The sequence below is a fragment of the Aquarana catesbeiana genome, linkage group LG05, assembly GCF_042186555.1.
Source record: "Aquarana catesbeiana isolate 2022-GZ linkage group LG05, ASM4218655v1, whole genome shotgun sequence".
Taxonomy (NCBI): domain Eukaryota; kingdom Metazoa; phylum Chordata; class Amphibia; order Anura; family Ranidae; genus Aquarana; species Aquarana catesbeiana.
In genome coordinates this window covers 562030683-562049279 of record NC_133328.1, presented here as the reverse complement: position 1 = coordinate 562049279, position 18597 = coordinate 562030683, and the positions used below count along the sequence as shown (strand labels likewise).

Here is an 18597-nt window from a genome sequence, read left to right as displayed (position 1 = left end):
CGATCCCTGAAAACTCATCTCTTCAGGAAAGCCTATCACGTCTCCAACTAATCTCCTACCACTTCCACCAGCTCATTCCCCACGGTTACAACCTTTTGTACCACCTGCCCCACCCTATTAGATTGTAAGCTCTTCTGAGCAGGGCCCTCTTAATCCTCTTGTATTTTATTGTATTATAACTGTATTGTCTCCCTTTTATATTGTAAAGCGCTGTGTAAACTGTTGGCACTATATAAATCCTGAATAATAATAATAATAATACAAGTGCAAAGTGCACTTGAAATTGCACTGAAAGTGAACTTGGAAGTGCAGTCGCTGTAGATCCGAGGGGGACATGCAAGGAAGATAAAAAACATCATTTTAGCTTGCACATGATTGGATGATAAAATCAGCAGAGCTTCCCCTCATTTCAGATCTACCCCTCAGATCTACAGCGACTACACTTCCAAGTGCACGTTCAGTGCAATTTCAAGTGCACTTTGCGCTGGTAGTTTGCACTTGTAGTGCAAAGTGGATTTGTCTTTCGTAAATAACCCCCTCTGTCCCTTTGCCATGAATGGGAAAAGTGATAGAGGCTCTTTAAATGATGTTTCTACCCAACATGGAACTCAAGCAGATATAGTACTTGATGTAATAAAAAATGTTTTATTGAACTGTTGTCATCACAAGACATTTTTTAATGTTTTTTTTGTCTTTTATAGACCTGGCGGAGATATGACACTGATCACAGTGGCTTCATAGAAACAGATGAACTTAAGGTAATATATATTAAACATATGAAATACTGCTTGTGGGGTGCAGATAGCATACTCAATGTTTTAGATATAATTTTTTCTTCAGAATGTAATAAGATAAATTGTTGGTTAAATTCAAAGAGTATATACATTTGGCACCATAGTCATTACAGAAAAATATAATCTCAGCAAGTGGTAATTAATGACATAATACTGTTCAAACCAGATTTCGCAATAGACTTATGAAAGCTTGGAACTAGTTTATCCTTTTCAAAGGCTGACACTGGAGCTATTTTAACAGAGCTAAATATATACATGTATGTGTTTCTACTTGTGAGATATCAGCCCGCAAAACACTTTCACCGACTCCAGTGCTCCAGCCACCACCAAATAAAATTGCTTACCAGAGCCCGAGACCTCATAATACAGGAGGTCTGAAATCGCTTTGGATCTCCCACAGAAGGATGATGCCAACTGCATACATTAAAACCCTGTATCATATGTGGAAGGGGGGAGAGGGACCTAAATAGTGTAGCCGTTTTCCCAATCATTTATTTACAATCAGGGCTTTTTTTCTCAGAGAATAGGTGTCAGTACTCCCTCCTTTCTAGTCTCCCCTTGTCTCCACGCCTACCCACCTCTGAGCAATGCCCCTTTCTCCAACCCCCTAACTACCTCCTAGGTCTGCCCCTTTTAGAGACTACAGAAGCAAGTATCCTTTTGTGGTGCTTGTATGGAATTTGTTAATGATAATAGTTAATGATAACAAGAAAAGCAGTAAAATAGATTGCCCCCAGTGACAATAGATCCCCAGAAGCCAGCATCAATAGACCCTCCAGCACACCCCAGCATCCCTTGCCATTATATACATTCAGTGCTGGAGTGCTAGAATTGTGTACCCCTGTGTTCCCACTGAAAATCAAATTGCATACTCACAAATAAGAAAGGAACAGCCAGGCATTAACAGAATCGAATGCCGCTCATCCAAACTGGCGGGATGACATCACGGCTTGACCCTGCCCTTGCGCGTTTCGTTTCACATAATGCCATCCGAGGCATGCTGGAGTAGCATGACATTTCAAAGGATGATATCTCACAAGTTGACACAATATTTGTGACTACCTTGGGACTTTTATTTAGAGTCCTGGTTTATCTTTCCCAGTTGAATTTGTGTTAATATTAATTGGGCATTTGTATGTAATGCGCAACACATAGGTGTGCGCAGCCTATTGTATTAGGGTGTGCACCTCAAAGCTCCAACACATATGCCTTTGTGACATATTAACCGGCCTCTTCCCCACTTGTCATCCTAAAACAATGGGGGGAGCAGGTGAGCACACAGGGGGACCTGGGCAGCAGAAAGAAAAGGAACTGGGACAAGAGGGGTGGCATACATTGGTACCAATCCCCTGTATTTTCCTCCTGTGGCAGCTGAATATTGGCGAGAGGAAGAGGAGGAGAAGCCTACTTTCAGCTGCTGCAGAAGAAAATACAGATCGGTCCTTTAATTTCCACTCCAGCCGCCTACCCTGTCCAGGTTATGGGGGTCGGCAAGTAAGGATCGCGGCTTACCTATCACCTGCCCACAATTGATAGGTTGCCAATTCCAGGATTAGGGTGTGCCCAGGCACACCTGGCACACCCCTTGCGCACGCCTATGGCGCAACACATTGTTGCTAATACTCCTGATATCACAGTAGTCTAGTGTCTGTGAGTGCTGCTGCTTTCACCAAGTTTAGGTTTGATATCTTTTAGCACTAAGTGCAGTTAATTTTTACTTGATATATGTAGTATGGCATAAATAGTTTATACTTGCCCTTGCCTTGGAAAAAAGGTGATCCTAAAGAAGTACTCTGATTAAAAAAAAAAAAAAAAAATTGTAGTCTCTAAAGCAATGCTGCTTAGGTCTTTAAATGTAGCATATTAACCATTTTAACTATCTCTCTCATATGAAGGGTAGAAAGAAAAAAAAGTGCTTCTTTTCTTTACCTAATTCATATTTTGCAAGACAGCAGCAATGACCACACAAAGATCATAATTGTTCTCTTTTCTGTGTATGACCCAAATGCTTAGATACCAGAGCCTCAGGGTCTCATAAATACCAGAGATGTTGTTTTAAAGAGTTGTACTAAAATTGAGACTGAATTGGGGTTTTGGTATCACCTGGGTGTTTAGTTTAGAACTTCTTAAACCACTTCAGTCCCAGATTTTTTATAAAAAATTAGAGACATTAAGACATTAAATAGAACATATGCATTACTGGTTTCATGTCGCATAGATACAACATTACTTACATTTGCATCAAGGTATAAGAAGTGCTACAATAAGCATTTAAGTAACCAGCGCAAGGTTTTGATTGTAGAACCAAAATAGGGAGAGCCTATAGGTAGATTTGGTTGAGAGGGGTGACCAAATAAGAAAGGAATGGAAGGGATGAGTACCTGGGAGCCATGTTGAGTTGTCATAGGCCATGCAATTAGGACATGTATGAAAATCACAGGTCTATCAGGTAACAGTAAAAATCTGCCAGCAGGAAGTGTGAGACCCACAGACCCATGGCTTATAGCACTTAGACATAGTGTTTGTGAATATTGCAGTTTTCCAAGACATTGTTTTCAGCTCCAGTGTTGCTTGAAGCTAGGTTTACACCCATGCATTGTGATAACTCACATTAATACAGGAGTTAAACCATGTTTTACCACAAAGCATAGTAATGCATAATATGATGCTAGAGTTAGAGGGGTTTTTAAACTAGGCGATGGGGGGGGGGTCCAGAGGCAGAGATAGCCAGCGCAGAAGATATTCCAGAGGGTAGTATTGGGGGCATTAGTGGTAGGTTAACCAAAGCACAAAAACACAAGGTGAGTATAGTAGCAGGTCCTAGTTGCAATCTCGAAACACCCAATACGAGGACAATATGCGACCAGTCTAAACTATGTGGCATGTTCACCAATGCCAGGAGCATGGCGGACAAGATGGGTGAATTAGAGATACTGTTGTACGAGGAGGATTTGGATTTTGTAGGAATTTCAGAGACCTGGTTCAACAGCTCTCATGATTGGCTGGCAAACATTCAAGGGTATACCCTTTACCGCAAGGATAGAGAGGGTAAAAAAGGGGGAGGGGTATGCCTATATATCAAGAATAATGTACAAGTGAATGTGAGAGATGACATCACTGAGGGAGCTAGAGAGGAGGTGGAATCCTTATGGGTAGAGCTCCAAAGGGATGAAGCTAAGAGGAAAATAATACTGGGAGTATGCTATAGGCCCCCTAACCTGAGGGAGGAAGTGGAGACAGATCTCCTATCACAATTTGGATTAGCAGCAAGGATGGGAAGTGTCATCATAATAGGGGATTTTAATTATCCAGACATAGACTGGGCGGAGGGAACCGCGCATTCATTTAAGGCTCGCCAGTTCCTTAATGTCTTGCAGGACAATTTTATGGGTCAGATGGTAGACACACCAACTAGAAATAAAACATTACTGGATCTACTGATTACCAACAATACAGACCTGATCACGGATGTGGAAATACGGGGCAATTTAGGTAACAGCGATTACAGGTCAATTAGTTTCAGTATAAATCACACAAATAGGAAACATAAAGGGAATACAAAGACACTAAATTTCAAAAGAGCCAACTTCCCTAAACTACAAACCTTGCTAAAAGGCATAAATTAGGATAAAATATTAGGAACAAAGAATACGGAGGAGAGATGGGTTTGCTTTAAGAGCATATTAAATAAGGGCATTAGCCAATGTATCCCATTGGGTAATACATTTAAAAGAGCAAACAAAAGTCCTGGATGGCTTAACTTCAATGTAAAAATGCATATAAAAGCAAAGGAGAAGGCCTTCAAAAAATACAAGGTTGAGGGATCATCCTCAGCATTCAGACTTTATAAAGAATGCAACAAGAAATGTAAGGGTGCAATTAGGACAGCTAAGATAGAACATGAAAGACACATAGCGGAGGAGAGCAAAAAAAAATCCCAAGAAATTCTTTAAGTATGTAAACAGTAAAAAAGGGAGGACAGACCATATTGGCCCCATTAAGAATGAGGAAGGACATCTGGTTACAAAGGATGGGGAGATGGCGAAGGTATTGAATTTATTCTTCTCCTCAGTCTTCACGAGTGAATCGGGGGGCTTCAGTAACCAAAACTGCAGTGTTTATCCTCATGACACAACACAGGAAGCACCTCCATGGTTAACAGAGGACAGAATTAAAATTAGACTTGCGAAACTTAACATTAATAAATCACCGGGACCAGATGGCTTGCATCCGAGGGTACTTAGGGAACTCAGTCAAGTGATTGCCAGACCGTTGTTCCTAATTTTTACAGATAGTTTACTGACTGGAATGGTACCAGCTGATTGGAGAAAAGCCAATGTAGCACCAATATTTAAAAAGAGCCCAAAATACATCCCTGGCAATTACAGACCAGTTAGCCTAACATCAATAGTATGTAAACTCTTGGAGGGGATAATAAGGGACTATATACAAGATTTTAGTAATAAGAACGGTATCATTAACAGTAATCAGCATGGATTCATGATGAATCGTTCTTGCCAAACCAATCTATTAACCTTCTATGAGGAGGTGAGTTGCCATCTAGATAAAGGAAGGCCCATAGACGTGGTGTATCTGGATTTTGCAAAAGCATTTGACACAGTTCACCATAAACATTTACTGTACAAAATAAGGTCCGTTGGCATGGACCATAGGGTGAGTACATGGATTGAAAACTGGCTACAAGGGCGAGTTCAGAGGGTGGTGATAAATGGGGAGTACTCAGAATGGTCAGGGGTGGGTAGTGGGGTTCCCCAGGGTTCTGTGCTGGGACCAATCCTATTTAATTTGTTCATAAACGACCTGGAGGATGGGATAAACAGTTCAATCTCTGTATTTGCAGACAATACTAAGCTAAGCAGGGCAATAACTTCTCCGCAGGATGTGGAAACCTTGCAAAAAGACCTGAACAAATTAATGGGGTGGGCAACTACATGGGAGGTTCAATGTAGAAAAATGTAAAATAATGCATTTGGGTGGCAAAAATATGAATGCAATCTATACACTGGGGGGAGAACCTCTGGGGGAATCTAGGATGGAAAAGGACCTGGGGGTCCTAGTAGATGATAGGCTCAGCAATGGCATGCAATGCCAAGCTGCTGCTAACAAAGCAAAAAGAATATTGGCATGCATTAAAAAGGGAATCAACTCCAGAGATAAAACGATAATTCTCCCACTCTACAAGACTCTGGTCCGGCCGCACCTGGAGTATGCTGTCCAGTTCTGGGCACCAGTCCTCAGGAAGGATGTACTGGAAATGGAGCGAATACAAAGAAGGGCAACAAAGCTAATAAAGGGTCTGGAGGATCTTAGTTATGAGGAAAGGTTGCGAGCACTGAACTTATTCTCTCTGGAGAAGAGACGCTTGAGAGGGGATATGATTTCAATATACAAATACCGTACTGGTGACCCCACAATAGGGATAAAACTTTTTCACAGAAGAGAGTTTAACAAGACTTGTGGCCACTCATTAAAATTAGAAGAAAAGAGGTTTAACCTTAAACTACGTAGAGGGTTCTTTGCTGTAATAGCGGCAAGGATGTAGAATTCCCTTCCACAGGCGGTGGTCTCAGCGGGGAGCATTGATAGCTTCAAGAAACTATTAGATAAGCACCTGAATGACCGCAACATACAGGGATATATAATGTAATACTGACACATAATCACACACATAGGTTGGACTTGATAAACTTGTGTCTTTTTTCAACCTCACCTACTATGTAACTATGTAACTATGATGTGCCATGCCATTAATCTACAATAGCAACCCAACACACAAGTAGAGTAATCTAAAATGTACTGGCCTTGCATTAGAAAAGTACTGCAGGTCAAGTATGGCCGCTGGACCCCAAAGGTCTTAAAATGGTTTTGGGCATCAGCGGTGGTAGGTTCATCCAGTAAATTTTGGTGCTGGAATCACTGACTACAGTGACAGATGATGTCCAGAACTCAGTATAAATGCTGAACCTAACAGCTCTCTCAATGTAAATACAGTGCTTCAGTATTATGATCATGGGAAATCCCAGTGATGAAATCTCTGATGGAATTGAGATACCAGCTGGGGTCTGGCACTTATCTTAGACCAAAAAAAAACACTAATATAAGTGATCTGTTGCTGCAAAAGCACAAAGGAGGGGGGGATACTTTTTATATTAAATAATAATTCAAATATAATAAAACAAATACTTCATTAACCGTGTACTGGTTTGGAAAAAGTGACTAATGGAACCTTCTCAGATTTCTCCTTTCCAACACCTGTGATAGTGCCACAGGTACAAAGAAAATAATTTCTTGGCTCCTGGAGCAAGAATTAAATGAAAAAATCTCTGTCTGTGATGAATATTCTGTGAATAAAACGTATTCTTTGCTTTATCACAGACGCTTTTACTTGTAAAAATCTGTGTTTAGCTTTCTCCTGTTGTTAAGGGGTTATTATTTGTTATATGCAAGGCATCAGTACACATGTCAGGACAGAAAAAGCAGCCCAGGTCTGACATCAGGAGCTTGGGTACATGCTCTATAATAGGCCAAGCCACACAGTACATAAACACACCAAAGTTTACTCTTCTGAGCAAAATGACGGGTCCTCTTGATAAGACACGTCCCACTGATAGATACCATTGTAGCGCTACCCAACACCAGTTCATCAGCTTACCCCCTTAGTAATATACAGTACGTCCAACCTGGAGGAGGTTTGTGACTGTCATCCCATGGTGCTTTAGTACTTAAGCAGGCCTTCACCAGAATTGAGCCCGGTCATCTAGGATGGAGGAAGGCCCTTATCCCCAAATAAACTTAGATACAAACCATTACTGAGCATACATAGGAATTTTTATCTCTGGGAAAGTAAGGGGCTATCAAGAGTACCATCCAGAGCAGTGTGACAGATTAATTTTAAACAGTTAATATTGGTGTAGAATCTTTAACTCTTAACTAATACATGTAGCTAGAGTAAATATCTCGTCATTTTAAGTGACTCACTTATTAAGTAAAAGCTGCACTGGGAAAATTTAACAGAAAATATTTTTTTCAAATGTTTGCCTTTTTACTTATAATTAAAGCTATATACAGTAATTAAAATGTGTATTAAAATCTTCTGATCTCCTGACCCCTATCAGGTCATTTTTTTCTGTCTGTGTCCTGCTGGGTTAATTTTCTTTCACTTCCTGTCCTAAAGATGCAACAGGAAGTGAAAGAAGATCTGCCCAAAGTAAGGGGAATTCCCATGTTAGACACTAGCCAACATTAGTTTTCATAGGAAGATTCCATCTCTGCTTTCCCCTGCCACCACCCTAATTTTTTTAATGTGGACATTAAAATGTTTTTTCTTGCTGGTCCCTAGTACCAGTAGATGGATGGATATCCCCAATGGGGACACAGACAGCAATACAAACAGGACCAAGGGTCTTACTCTTCCCTACTCTATCCAAAAATAAGACATTTAACTTTTTATCTGTCCAAAATAAAAAATGATGTATTACATGTTAAAATAGACTCTAAATACAATATACCATAATACAAAACTAATTTGGCATAAAACCATATGCATACCATAAAGGCTCTGATACTGAAGTGGTTAATCACCTACAGTAAATACACTCATAATTACTGTTCTGCTGTTTCATCAGGAATTCTGACATTTCTAAATTGCTTATCTAACTTTCATGTTTCAAATAGAGTTTCCTTAAGGACTTGCTAAAGAAGGCAAACAAACCATATGAAGATACAAAGTTAGAAGAATACACACAAATCATGGTAAGTTTTTCCAATATTATAGAGAAACGTGACTTGGTAAAACTGTAAGTTGCAAGCTTAGAGCTTACATTATAAATGGTTGTAGGCAAATAAGAAAAGCAGTTTACTAATTTGCTTTACCGTCCCTAAAGTTATTTTCTGCTAGTGATGTCACAAGTGGGCTAATAAATGACTGTCCCTTAGTAAATTAATTGATTGGCCAGAGCAGTGCAATGTATTACATACTGTTATTGTATTGATTATGAAGTGTCTTCATGTTGGTTGTTTTTTTTTCCCGCAATGTCAATTTTTTGGATATATTTTGATCAAGAAATCTGTATGTTTTACATCAAAAGTGAGTAGATTGTAAATAATCATATGATTTGCATTAAAACCGAATTTTGTACTTTTATGCTAACCTGTAGGCTCACCTTACCTTCTAAAGTAACCCCAGATTCACAGCGCACACACCCCCATTCACATTCTTAGATTATCTATAAAGCCTAGGGTGCCCAAAACTGAACTCAAAGATCTATGACTTTTTCTATGTAAATCTGTCTAAATCTGTGTTAGTGAGCACTTCTCCTTTGCCGAGATAATCCATCCACCTCACAGGTGTGGCATATCAAGATGATGATTAGACAGTATGATTATTGCACAGGTGTGCCTTAGGCTGGCCACAGTAAAAGGCCACTCTAAAATATGCAGTTTTACTGTATTGGAGGGGTCGGGGGGGTCCGAAAACCAGTCAGTATTTGGAGTGACCACCATTTGCCTCAAGTAGTGCAGCACATCTCCTTCGCATAGAGTTGATCATGCCTAATACAGTTCCTGGATTTTGGGGATCCCAGGGCAAGCAACCAGTGGTGCCTGTAGCTTGGCTGCCAGGGATTAAGGAAGAGGTAAGGTTCAATTTAATTTAATGCAACCCATTATCACAGGACACATCTCCAAACTTGGAAGATGGATGTTCATGAGATCCTGTGGTCTATTGTTGTTGGTAGAGACAATTATTTGTGGTTCCTACTCAGGCAGTATTTTCATGTAGTAAATGAAAAAAAAAGACTCACTCTGTGTCATTGTCAGTAAGGAAATTGGTGTTGCCCAATTTATTGCAAGTTATATTATAACTACAAAAAAGTGCTACCACCAGTGGAGAGGGTGAAAAGAAGCTGCAATCAATGCATGCTTCATACTTTTTGGTGGTCTGTAATCATCAGTTACGTCCTTTAACTCTTTCAGAGTCCCTACATTTCTGATAATTCTTTCTGCTTATTTTATATCATACTCATCTTTTCTTATTGCTCCTGGTCTTTTTAGTTTGAATGTATTCCATCTGCCCAGGCACATACCAGGACAATGTACAAGTCATTATGCTGATTTCTGTCATTTCCTTTTTTCATGGATAGGCGCACTGGGCCTACACCTTGGTACCTCTGACCTGAAGGAACACTCTTTGATTTTAGAGTATGCTGCTCATGCTGGGTTGGTTTGCACACCAGAATTTGTCCCACCTCTCTTGGTTTTCATTCAGGACTAACACTGTTTGCGACTTCCATTCCTAACCTGCAAGGCATCGCGAGCAGCTACTATTTACAAGTAATGTTGCTAACTCACCTGGTCACAAGGCCAGTTGGCTCCTGTTTTTTCAGGTCAACCACTCAACAACATTCCCCCTTATGCCTGCAATAGCTGTGTTGCCTCAATTTTGGGATGTTTCCATCACTGCCATTACACAGTGTATGTACTGGTTGTTTTGCTATTCACCATTTGCAAATCTGCCCAATAACTGAGGCTCACCTTGGTGGCAGTGGCAGTTCTGATTGGCTACATTTTGTAAGCCACAATCGGATTGGCTTATTTTGTAGGTGAACATGCTAACATGTATGTAAAATATATGTGGCAGTTTACAGTAATGATGGTTTTATAATATTAAACATTTAAGACTGACTTATTCATTTCACCTACTTATTACACTGACCTCCTCATGCTGCTGAATGATGTATTATGTGTAGCAGAGCTTAATAAAAGCATGGCAGTTATAGATTAAGAAGGAAGCTGGGTTGTTGAGTTATAGTAGTTAATGGGTGTAGAGAGAGATGTCTTATTAGATGTCTTATTTAAGCTTTATGCTCTGAAGGCAAAGTCATTACAGGCAGTGATACTGCTCTTTGAAAGGCGCTCTCTGCTATTATTAAGTGTCCTAATTCCTAATGAGCAAAACTGCATGTAATTTGAAAAGAGGAGCGCACATGAGACTCCAGCTCCAGGCCGGCCGTATTCACTGCTGCAGTACCGTTTAACATGCATTGGCTATCTACTTTCTGGATCTGCCAAAGACTTTATTTCACAGCAGTTAAAGGATGGGTAATACTAAACTGAAAGTTAAATGAATAGAAAACAGTTAATGGCATTCATAAATAAAGAAATAAAAGTCCCTATGTTAAGGTTAAAATATTTAACAATCTATTATATCCTAATTTGCTAATAAGACGAAAGTATATGTAAAACCAAACACTAAAATTCTATATATGCATTAACATTAATGTAATTCTGAAAATAATTTTCAATATTTTTAAATCTGCAGCTTTCATTATAATAATACCTGTTGATTCTGCCATGAACGTATTTGCTCAGGCATTCCATGTTATAGAGTTACAATGCTCTCTTCCTTTCTCCCAGTTGTGCAACTCAGCTCAGCTGCTTGTCACTGGGCTTCTGATAGAGACTATGGGGTTGATTTACTAATGCAAATAGACTGTACACTTTGCAAAGTGCAACTGCCCTCTGCAAGTGCATTTGCTCCAGAGCTTAGAAAATGAGGTGAAGCTTCACTTTGCAAAGAATACCCAATCACGTGCAAGGAAATTAAAAAAAAAAACAGCTTTTTTGGTGGCACATGATTGGATGATTAAAGTCAGCAGAGCCTCTGGTCATTTAATAAGCTCTGGAGCAGCTGCTCTAAGAGAGTGCAACTGCACTTTGTAAAGTGCCCAGTCTATTTGCCTTTAGTAAATCAACCCCAATGGAAAAAACCCCCTCCTCCTTCAAGACACCTTCACCCCCCCCACAAGACGTTTTATGAAGGGAGGAGGTGGAGTGAGGCTGGCTGTATGAGAGCCAGTACTGTAAAGCTGGCCATACACTGCGCAAATTCTCTCAGTGGGTGGCCCTGTTGGCCGCCTCCTGCCTGAAATGCCCTGAGCGAAACATCGAAGTAGCCGTTTCAGAAAATTGTTGGCCAAACAGCTTCTGCGTCCAATCAGATTCAGCTGAGTAGGCCAGCTGTCAAGAAACAATAGTAGCGGTGGGAAATTCATCCTCCCCACTGTGTAACTTGGAAAGGGGAAGCTAGTAGATTTAAAAAAAAAAAAATTTACTGTATATGTGTATGGCCAGCTTTACAGCTAACGGAAGTTGGAAGAAACTACCAATTTTAAGTAACACAGCAGCCATCAACATATGGGTCATGGCTGATTGACTGGTGTATAGCAAACATCTAAAAATATTTTTTTCCTGGAATTTAGATTTAAATACTGAAACATTATCTGACTCTATTTATCTGCATTTCAATTAAAGTTTATTAATGCCCCCACAAGTAAACCCACCTCAGTCATGGCAGCCAGCAGTGTAATCCACGTCAAACACAATGACCCGTTGCCCGCCGATCTGTACATGCATTCCAGCAGCTAAATGACAGATTCCTAGCTGTGGTAGCTTAAATTTACTGTAAGAAATCTCAGGTGATATGAGGTGATGTCATTGGCCAAATTTGGTCAATGATGTCACCCTGGATTCCCAGTGGTAAATGTAACCTACCACAACCAGGAATCTGTCCTTTAGCGGTGGGAATGCAGTGTACAGCCCACCCGAATTTGGTCGCCATTGACTTCACTGGTGCTCAGAGTGTTTTTGAAGATTTTTGGCCTGTTCAGCTGAACTGCCCATGAATCGAACAGAGGCATAAGCACGCAACTCTGTTTTCACTTTTATTACTCTGCCTTCCACTTATTATTCTTATTTATAATTGGCATTGTGTATTGCTGTTTGTTCTTTTGTCTAGCTGATTTTATGGAAACCCCTTCCCACTGCACAGCTGTCAGCATTTAAAAATAGTTTCCAGAGAAACCTTGCTCCTGTAGTGGTATAACTACTGTAATTATTCATGATACTGTCCTGGAGCATAGCGATGCCATGCCATCATATCAAGTCAGATTATTGCAGATACAAAACTAAATGATTCTAAAAACATTTTTTCCATTTCCATACTATTCAAGGAAATATTGGAGACAAAAATTGATGGCTGACAGGAAGATAGTTGATAGGAATAATTGAATGAATTGTGAAAACGTTTTTGTGTTGTTGGGCAGTAAATAACTGAGAACATTTAGATTAGTGTAAAATAAGGTAATTTCCAGGAATAACATAAGAGATACAGTATTTCCTGGAAATCAAAGTCAATGGCTTGTTATACATAAATGACATTGAAGAGCTGTGTGCCAATGACCTTCCATGCCTTTGGTGGTATAGATTTGTTTGTAGATGTAACTCTCCATTTTATTGTTGTCTGGTCCTCCTACTATAAATATTGTGGCTAATGTATTGGAGCTAAACGCCTAAACATGAAGGAAATATCAATTGTCCCATTAAATGCACTATTTAGTTGTTGTTGCAAAAACTGCACCTCCTTTTACACGAACAGAAATGTACAAACAAGTGGTCAAAACTTCTAAACTGTATGCATGCTCTAGGCCAGTGGCTCAAAAATATTACTATTATTGTTGATGGCATTTCTGAGCTCTCCACTTGGGAATGCTTACCTGGCCTTATTGCTTAATTCATTAATAGGATGAGCTAAACAAGCAGGTTTGTGTTTTTATAAATCTCTGGGGTCATATCCCACCCCCTGCTACCTACTTGGCCTCCACACCAACCTCAGATGCAGCATAGACCCATTCCCACTGCCCAGCTGTCCACTTCATCAAGCAGCCTTTACGTCTATTTTTTGTAGCCTGGTGCCACAGCATGCAGGTGCAGCAAGTTTTATCAGAGAAGAATGGGAGAAACTGCAGCACAGGTGCCAGACAAAAAAAAGAAGTCACTGTCCTTTTAAGTCACTGACCTGGAACAAGTTTGTAGATAAGGACTTTTCTTTGACTTTCCTGTTCTGCACAAAAACGAAAAGTAGCAAAACATACAACAATTCTAAACTGTATGTGTGGAGGTGCAGCAGTAAATACTCAAAGTCCAGGTGCAGAAAACAGAACTTTTAATAAAGTTAAAGTTCGGCAATTCACAAGTTCAGCGGGAAGGCACCTGACAAAGAAAAGAATGCAACAGCGATGTGTTGGAGAGCAGGTCTTGGATGTGCCAACATAGTCTATCTTGAGGGGCAAAATCGGCTTGGCTGGTCCATACCCAAAGGGAGAGGTCTCCAGGAAGGATGGCCTGTCCCTAACCTTCCCCTACTCATCTGAAACCTCTCCCTGTTGCTCCTCATTGCCCCTGTCAGATGGGTGACCTGTCCCTAAACTGCCTACACATGAAATGCACACCAAGCCTGGGAGCCAGGGCCTTAAATAGGCTCTGCCTGAACCAAGATGGCTGCCAAAGTCACATGGGATGGCAGCATCCAATCGAATAGCTTCCCCAGTGACCCAAGGAAACCATAGAGGAACCATGTTTCTGCAATGCTGCTGCATTTGAGCACCACCTACAGTGGAGAAAATAGACTGCACCTGCCTACATGTATCCCCAAATTTACAGATCCTATAGCAGAAAAGGAAAACAAACTTCTCAGAAACAAATTTTTAGAAAACACTCCCATTACTAAATCATGCACAGTGTACGTTTGCTCTACTGTGAAGGAGCATTTTCAGCATTGTCACACTGAAAGCCCTTCCCCTCAATGTCAGCCAGTGCAGACTGGCCCGGCTCTACAACAGCCATTTTTTTGCTGTCCAGATTACTTGGGGAAAAAGATTGATCCTATATGCACAGTTTTTGGAAAGAAAATACATTTAGACCTTTCCTTCCTTCTCTGTGGCTGCTAAAATACCTTTATGTCATCATAGGGTGATGTCATCATAGATTCTAAGAAACTGATTTTGAAGCTTGAGGTTGAAAGGTAAATAGCAAAAAAAAAACCTGTTTACATTTACAGGGGATAAGGAGAGGCAAAGGGGGAAAAAAAATGACCCATAGACAAAACGTAACACTTTGGGGTTGATTTACTAAAGGTAAATAAACTGTGCACTTTACAAAGTGCAATTGCACTCTTTAAGTGCAGTTGCTCCAGAGTTTGGTAAAAGGGTTACAGCTTCATTTTGGAAAGAAAACCCAATCACATGCAAGAAAAAAAAAAACAAAAAAAAAAAAACAGCATTGCACAAGATTGGATGATGGAAGTCAGCAGAGCTTCTGCTCATTTACTAAACTCTGGAGCAACTGCAAAATGCACAGTCTATTTGCATTTAATAAATCAACCCCTTTAGGTCTTCCTTCTGATATTTATGTGGATCTCTTCTACTAGGAACACACATCCTTCAGGAGGGATGATGTTTCTCCAACAAAAAAGGTGCATTGTAGGAAATCTGGCTAAGAGTGTGATGATCTGTGATGTTCTGTTGTGTAATGTGCTGACTCCCATTCCAGCTGTTGTATTAATGAGGTATGTTATCTGCTACTTAGCAGCCAGACACGCTCCTTGAATAAACATGAGCAGCTTGTGACGCCGAACACAATGGGGCCATTCCACCAAGGTGGCTCCCATCTCCCTCATTTATTGATAGTCTGAAATTCTTATTTTAAGTACCATTCAGACACGATTCTTCCTCTCCTGTGGAGGTGATGTGCGTTCAAAGGCTCCATCGTTCAAAGACACTGCGTGTCAGAATCTAGCCGAGTGTGCCACTGATTTCCCAACAATGCTTCTCTATTCACATTGAAATGGTACCCTGATGATGTGTGAAATGTGCTCATATGACAGCTTCTGGTGACTGCAATCACAGTATTTCTAGAAAATATTTAAGACTGGATGCTTGTAAACTGTTTAAAAAAAAAACATGGCTTAAAAATGCCATAGGGAAAAAATGTTTAGTAAATAAAAGTGATATGGATGAATGATTAAAGTGTATATAAACCCTAACAATGAACTTCTCTTATTTGCTCCCTCGTCAGTTAAATATACAATTAAAAGTGTTTTGTAATAAATGTTCAATAGGTAAAAAAATTACCTACTGATGATGATGTAGGAAATCCAGTGCTGTCCTGTGTTCTGTGCATTCTGCACTATAATCACAACAATATTATCAGGGAATCTATTAAAAAAACAAAACAGAAAAACCTCTCCCATATGTTATAGAGGTGAGATGAGGGGGAAGTGTTCTGTAGTCTTAACACACTTTTTGTCCTTAGGTGACAACACTGCTCTTCCATAGACACAGTACAGTGTGTGAGCATTGCCACCCCAGGACAGGAAATGTGTTTACTCTAGATGAAATTAAAGGGAAAAAAATCCTAAAACAATAACAGAAATGCAGCCACCACATTTAAGGACTGCAAGCTACAATATATTACATTATTGTTCTTCGGTTTAGATACACTTTAAAAAATAAATACATTTATAAAGAGCACCCATAGTTTTGGGGAAAATTATATGCTGTAGAGCAGTAGTCTCCAAATGGTGGTCTGTGGACCAGATGTGGACCTTTACTTGCTTTTAATCGACCTCAGGACACTATTCCTTCCACTGGTACAAGGCACTCCCTCTGACACCTCCCTCCCGCCTCCCTCTGACACCAACAATGGGGTATTATTCCTCCCACTAACACCAACAATGACATACATTTTTCCACTGACACCAATAACAGTGCACTATTCCTCCTACTGACACCAACAATGGATCACTATTCCTCCCATTGACACCAACAATGGGGCACTGTTTCTTCCACTGACACCAATGATGGGGCACTGTTCCTTTAACTGACACCAACAATGGGGCACTATTCCTCCCTCTAATACCAATGATGGGTCACTATTCCTCCCACTAATACCAATGATGGGTCACTATTCCTCCCACTAATACCAATGATGGGACACCATTCCTCCCACTAATACCAATGATGGGACACCATTCCTCCCACTAATACCAATGATGGGACACCATTCCTCTCACTAATACCAATGATGGAGCACTATTCCTCCTCCTAACCGCAGGGGTGTTGCTCCCATTGACCACCAAGCCTGAGGTATAATCTACTCCCACTGGCCACAGTCTGGCCCCACCTGAAGTCTGAAGGATAGAAAATTGGCTCTTTGTTTAGAAAATTTGGAGATCCCTGCTGTAGATGAAGAAGGCAGAGAATATATGCAATACCCTTTTTTCATTTACAGTGACTTTAAAGGGAATGTGTAGTTGTTTTGTACACATTTTCTTTATTTATCAGGAATAGCAGTAAAAATACATAAAAATCTGTTTCATATTATGTGTTTTTCCTATATAGCCAGGAGGTGGAGATTTTTGGCTCATGTTTTCCAAGTACATACAAACACACGCGCACAATGACAGCATCTGAGCAGCGACTCCTTTCCATTTATTCTTTCCACCTCTGTATAACTTTCCAAAAGGTTTCGGAGACAGAGGGGTTGATTTACTAAAACTGGAGCGTGCAAAATCTAGTGCAGCTGTGCATGGTATCCAATCAGCTTCTAACTTCAGCTTGTTCATTTAAACTTTGACAATAAAACCTGGAAGCTTATTGGTTGGAAAAAGTTGGTTTTCTTGTTTTTATCTTTTTAGCTATTCTTTCTGTTTTAGTAACAGCTGTAGATTTAAAATCTAGAACTAATTTTGAAATAACAAGAAAAGTTAGACTTACTACGATATTTTAGTGATTGAGTTTACATATGCTCTGTAAAGGTTATGGAATTCGCCCTCTCCTGTCTGGTGTCAATCACAGGCACTTTGAACCTGATGAAGAACTGGTCTCTCAGAATTCCCCATCAGGATCTGCCCACCCAAAAGGAGCAGCAGCAATGGAATTAAGTTGCTCGGAGGGCAGAGCCTGATGGGGAACTCTAAACCTAGTTCTCCATCGGGTGCACCTGCCTTGTGATTGACAGCATTGGGTGGATTCCAAAGCCACAATCAGACTGAATAGCGGCCATGGATCTGCATCCGCTGCTGTCTGCTGCCAATCACAGGGCAGGCAGACCTGATAGAGAGCTAGTTTCAAAAGAGTTCCCCATCAGCCTTCACCCGCTGTCAGTGTTTCCTGTATCACTGGTTGTTAGGATGCTGGCAACCTAGCAACTGATGAAGTAAATACAAAACACAATAATAAAGTTGAACACACAAAACACAACCCTGCCCCCTTCGCTGAAAACTATACCTGACTCTGTACACCAACTTTGAGATGGTCTTATTGACCCCCAGTTTCATTATCTGTGAACCCAAGGTAATTCATTTGAACTTGTTGCAGTGACAACGACAATTAAGAATTACATGTCAAAACTGTTACTGAAACTATTTAGCTACTGGCTTTTATGAACTTGACCCAATATGTTTTAAAGGGCCAATACCTCCAGAAAAGTGTCTCAAATGCTTTAATTGATTTCCGCCTATAAGTTTATTCTTTTTAGGTCTTTGCTATAAAGAAAGGCAGGTTTTGTTGACAATATACATACCGATTTGCTGTCTATATAAATGAACACACCTGTGAAAAGCCAAAATGAGAAGAGACATGCTGGTTATCAAAGTATTATATGTGCTGTGTGTAGAAGATTTACAGTCTCATTTTCTTTTTTCATTTCCAGCTGAGGATGTTTGATTCAAATAATGATGGAAAACTAGGACTTACAGAAATGGCACGGTAAGACTAGAAATGAAAGGTTATAGGTCTGTCTGAATGTCCATTAAGCCATTCACAGCCATGAACATTGCACCCTAGAGTGCAGCAGAAAACATTAGATGCCACTTTTTTGAATACCCTGGTAACTTAGATGTGTGTTGTGATTGCCACTCAACAAGAACAGTGCAGTACATAAGGAA

The 18597-nt window shown here is 40.2% G+C and overlaps 1 protein-coding gene across 1 annotated transcript in view; it reads left to right on the top strand.

Moving 5' to 3' along the window:
- The window catches only part of CALB1 (calbindin 1), an 88625-nt gene that overhangs the window by 56737 nt on the left and 13291 nt on the right, over nt 1-18597 (top strand). The window contains 3 exon segments of the mRNA XM_073631929.1: nt 702-758; nt 8490-8567; nt 18363-18418. Of these exon segments, the coding sequence (XP_073488030.1) occupies nt 702-758; nt 8490-8567; nt 18363-18418 (191 nt within the window).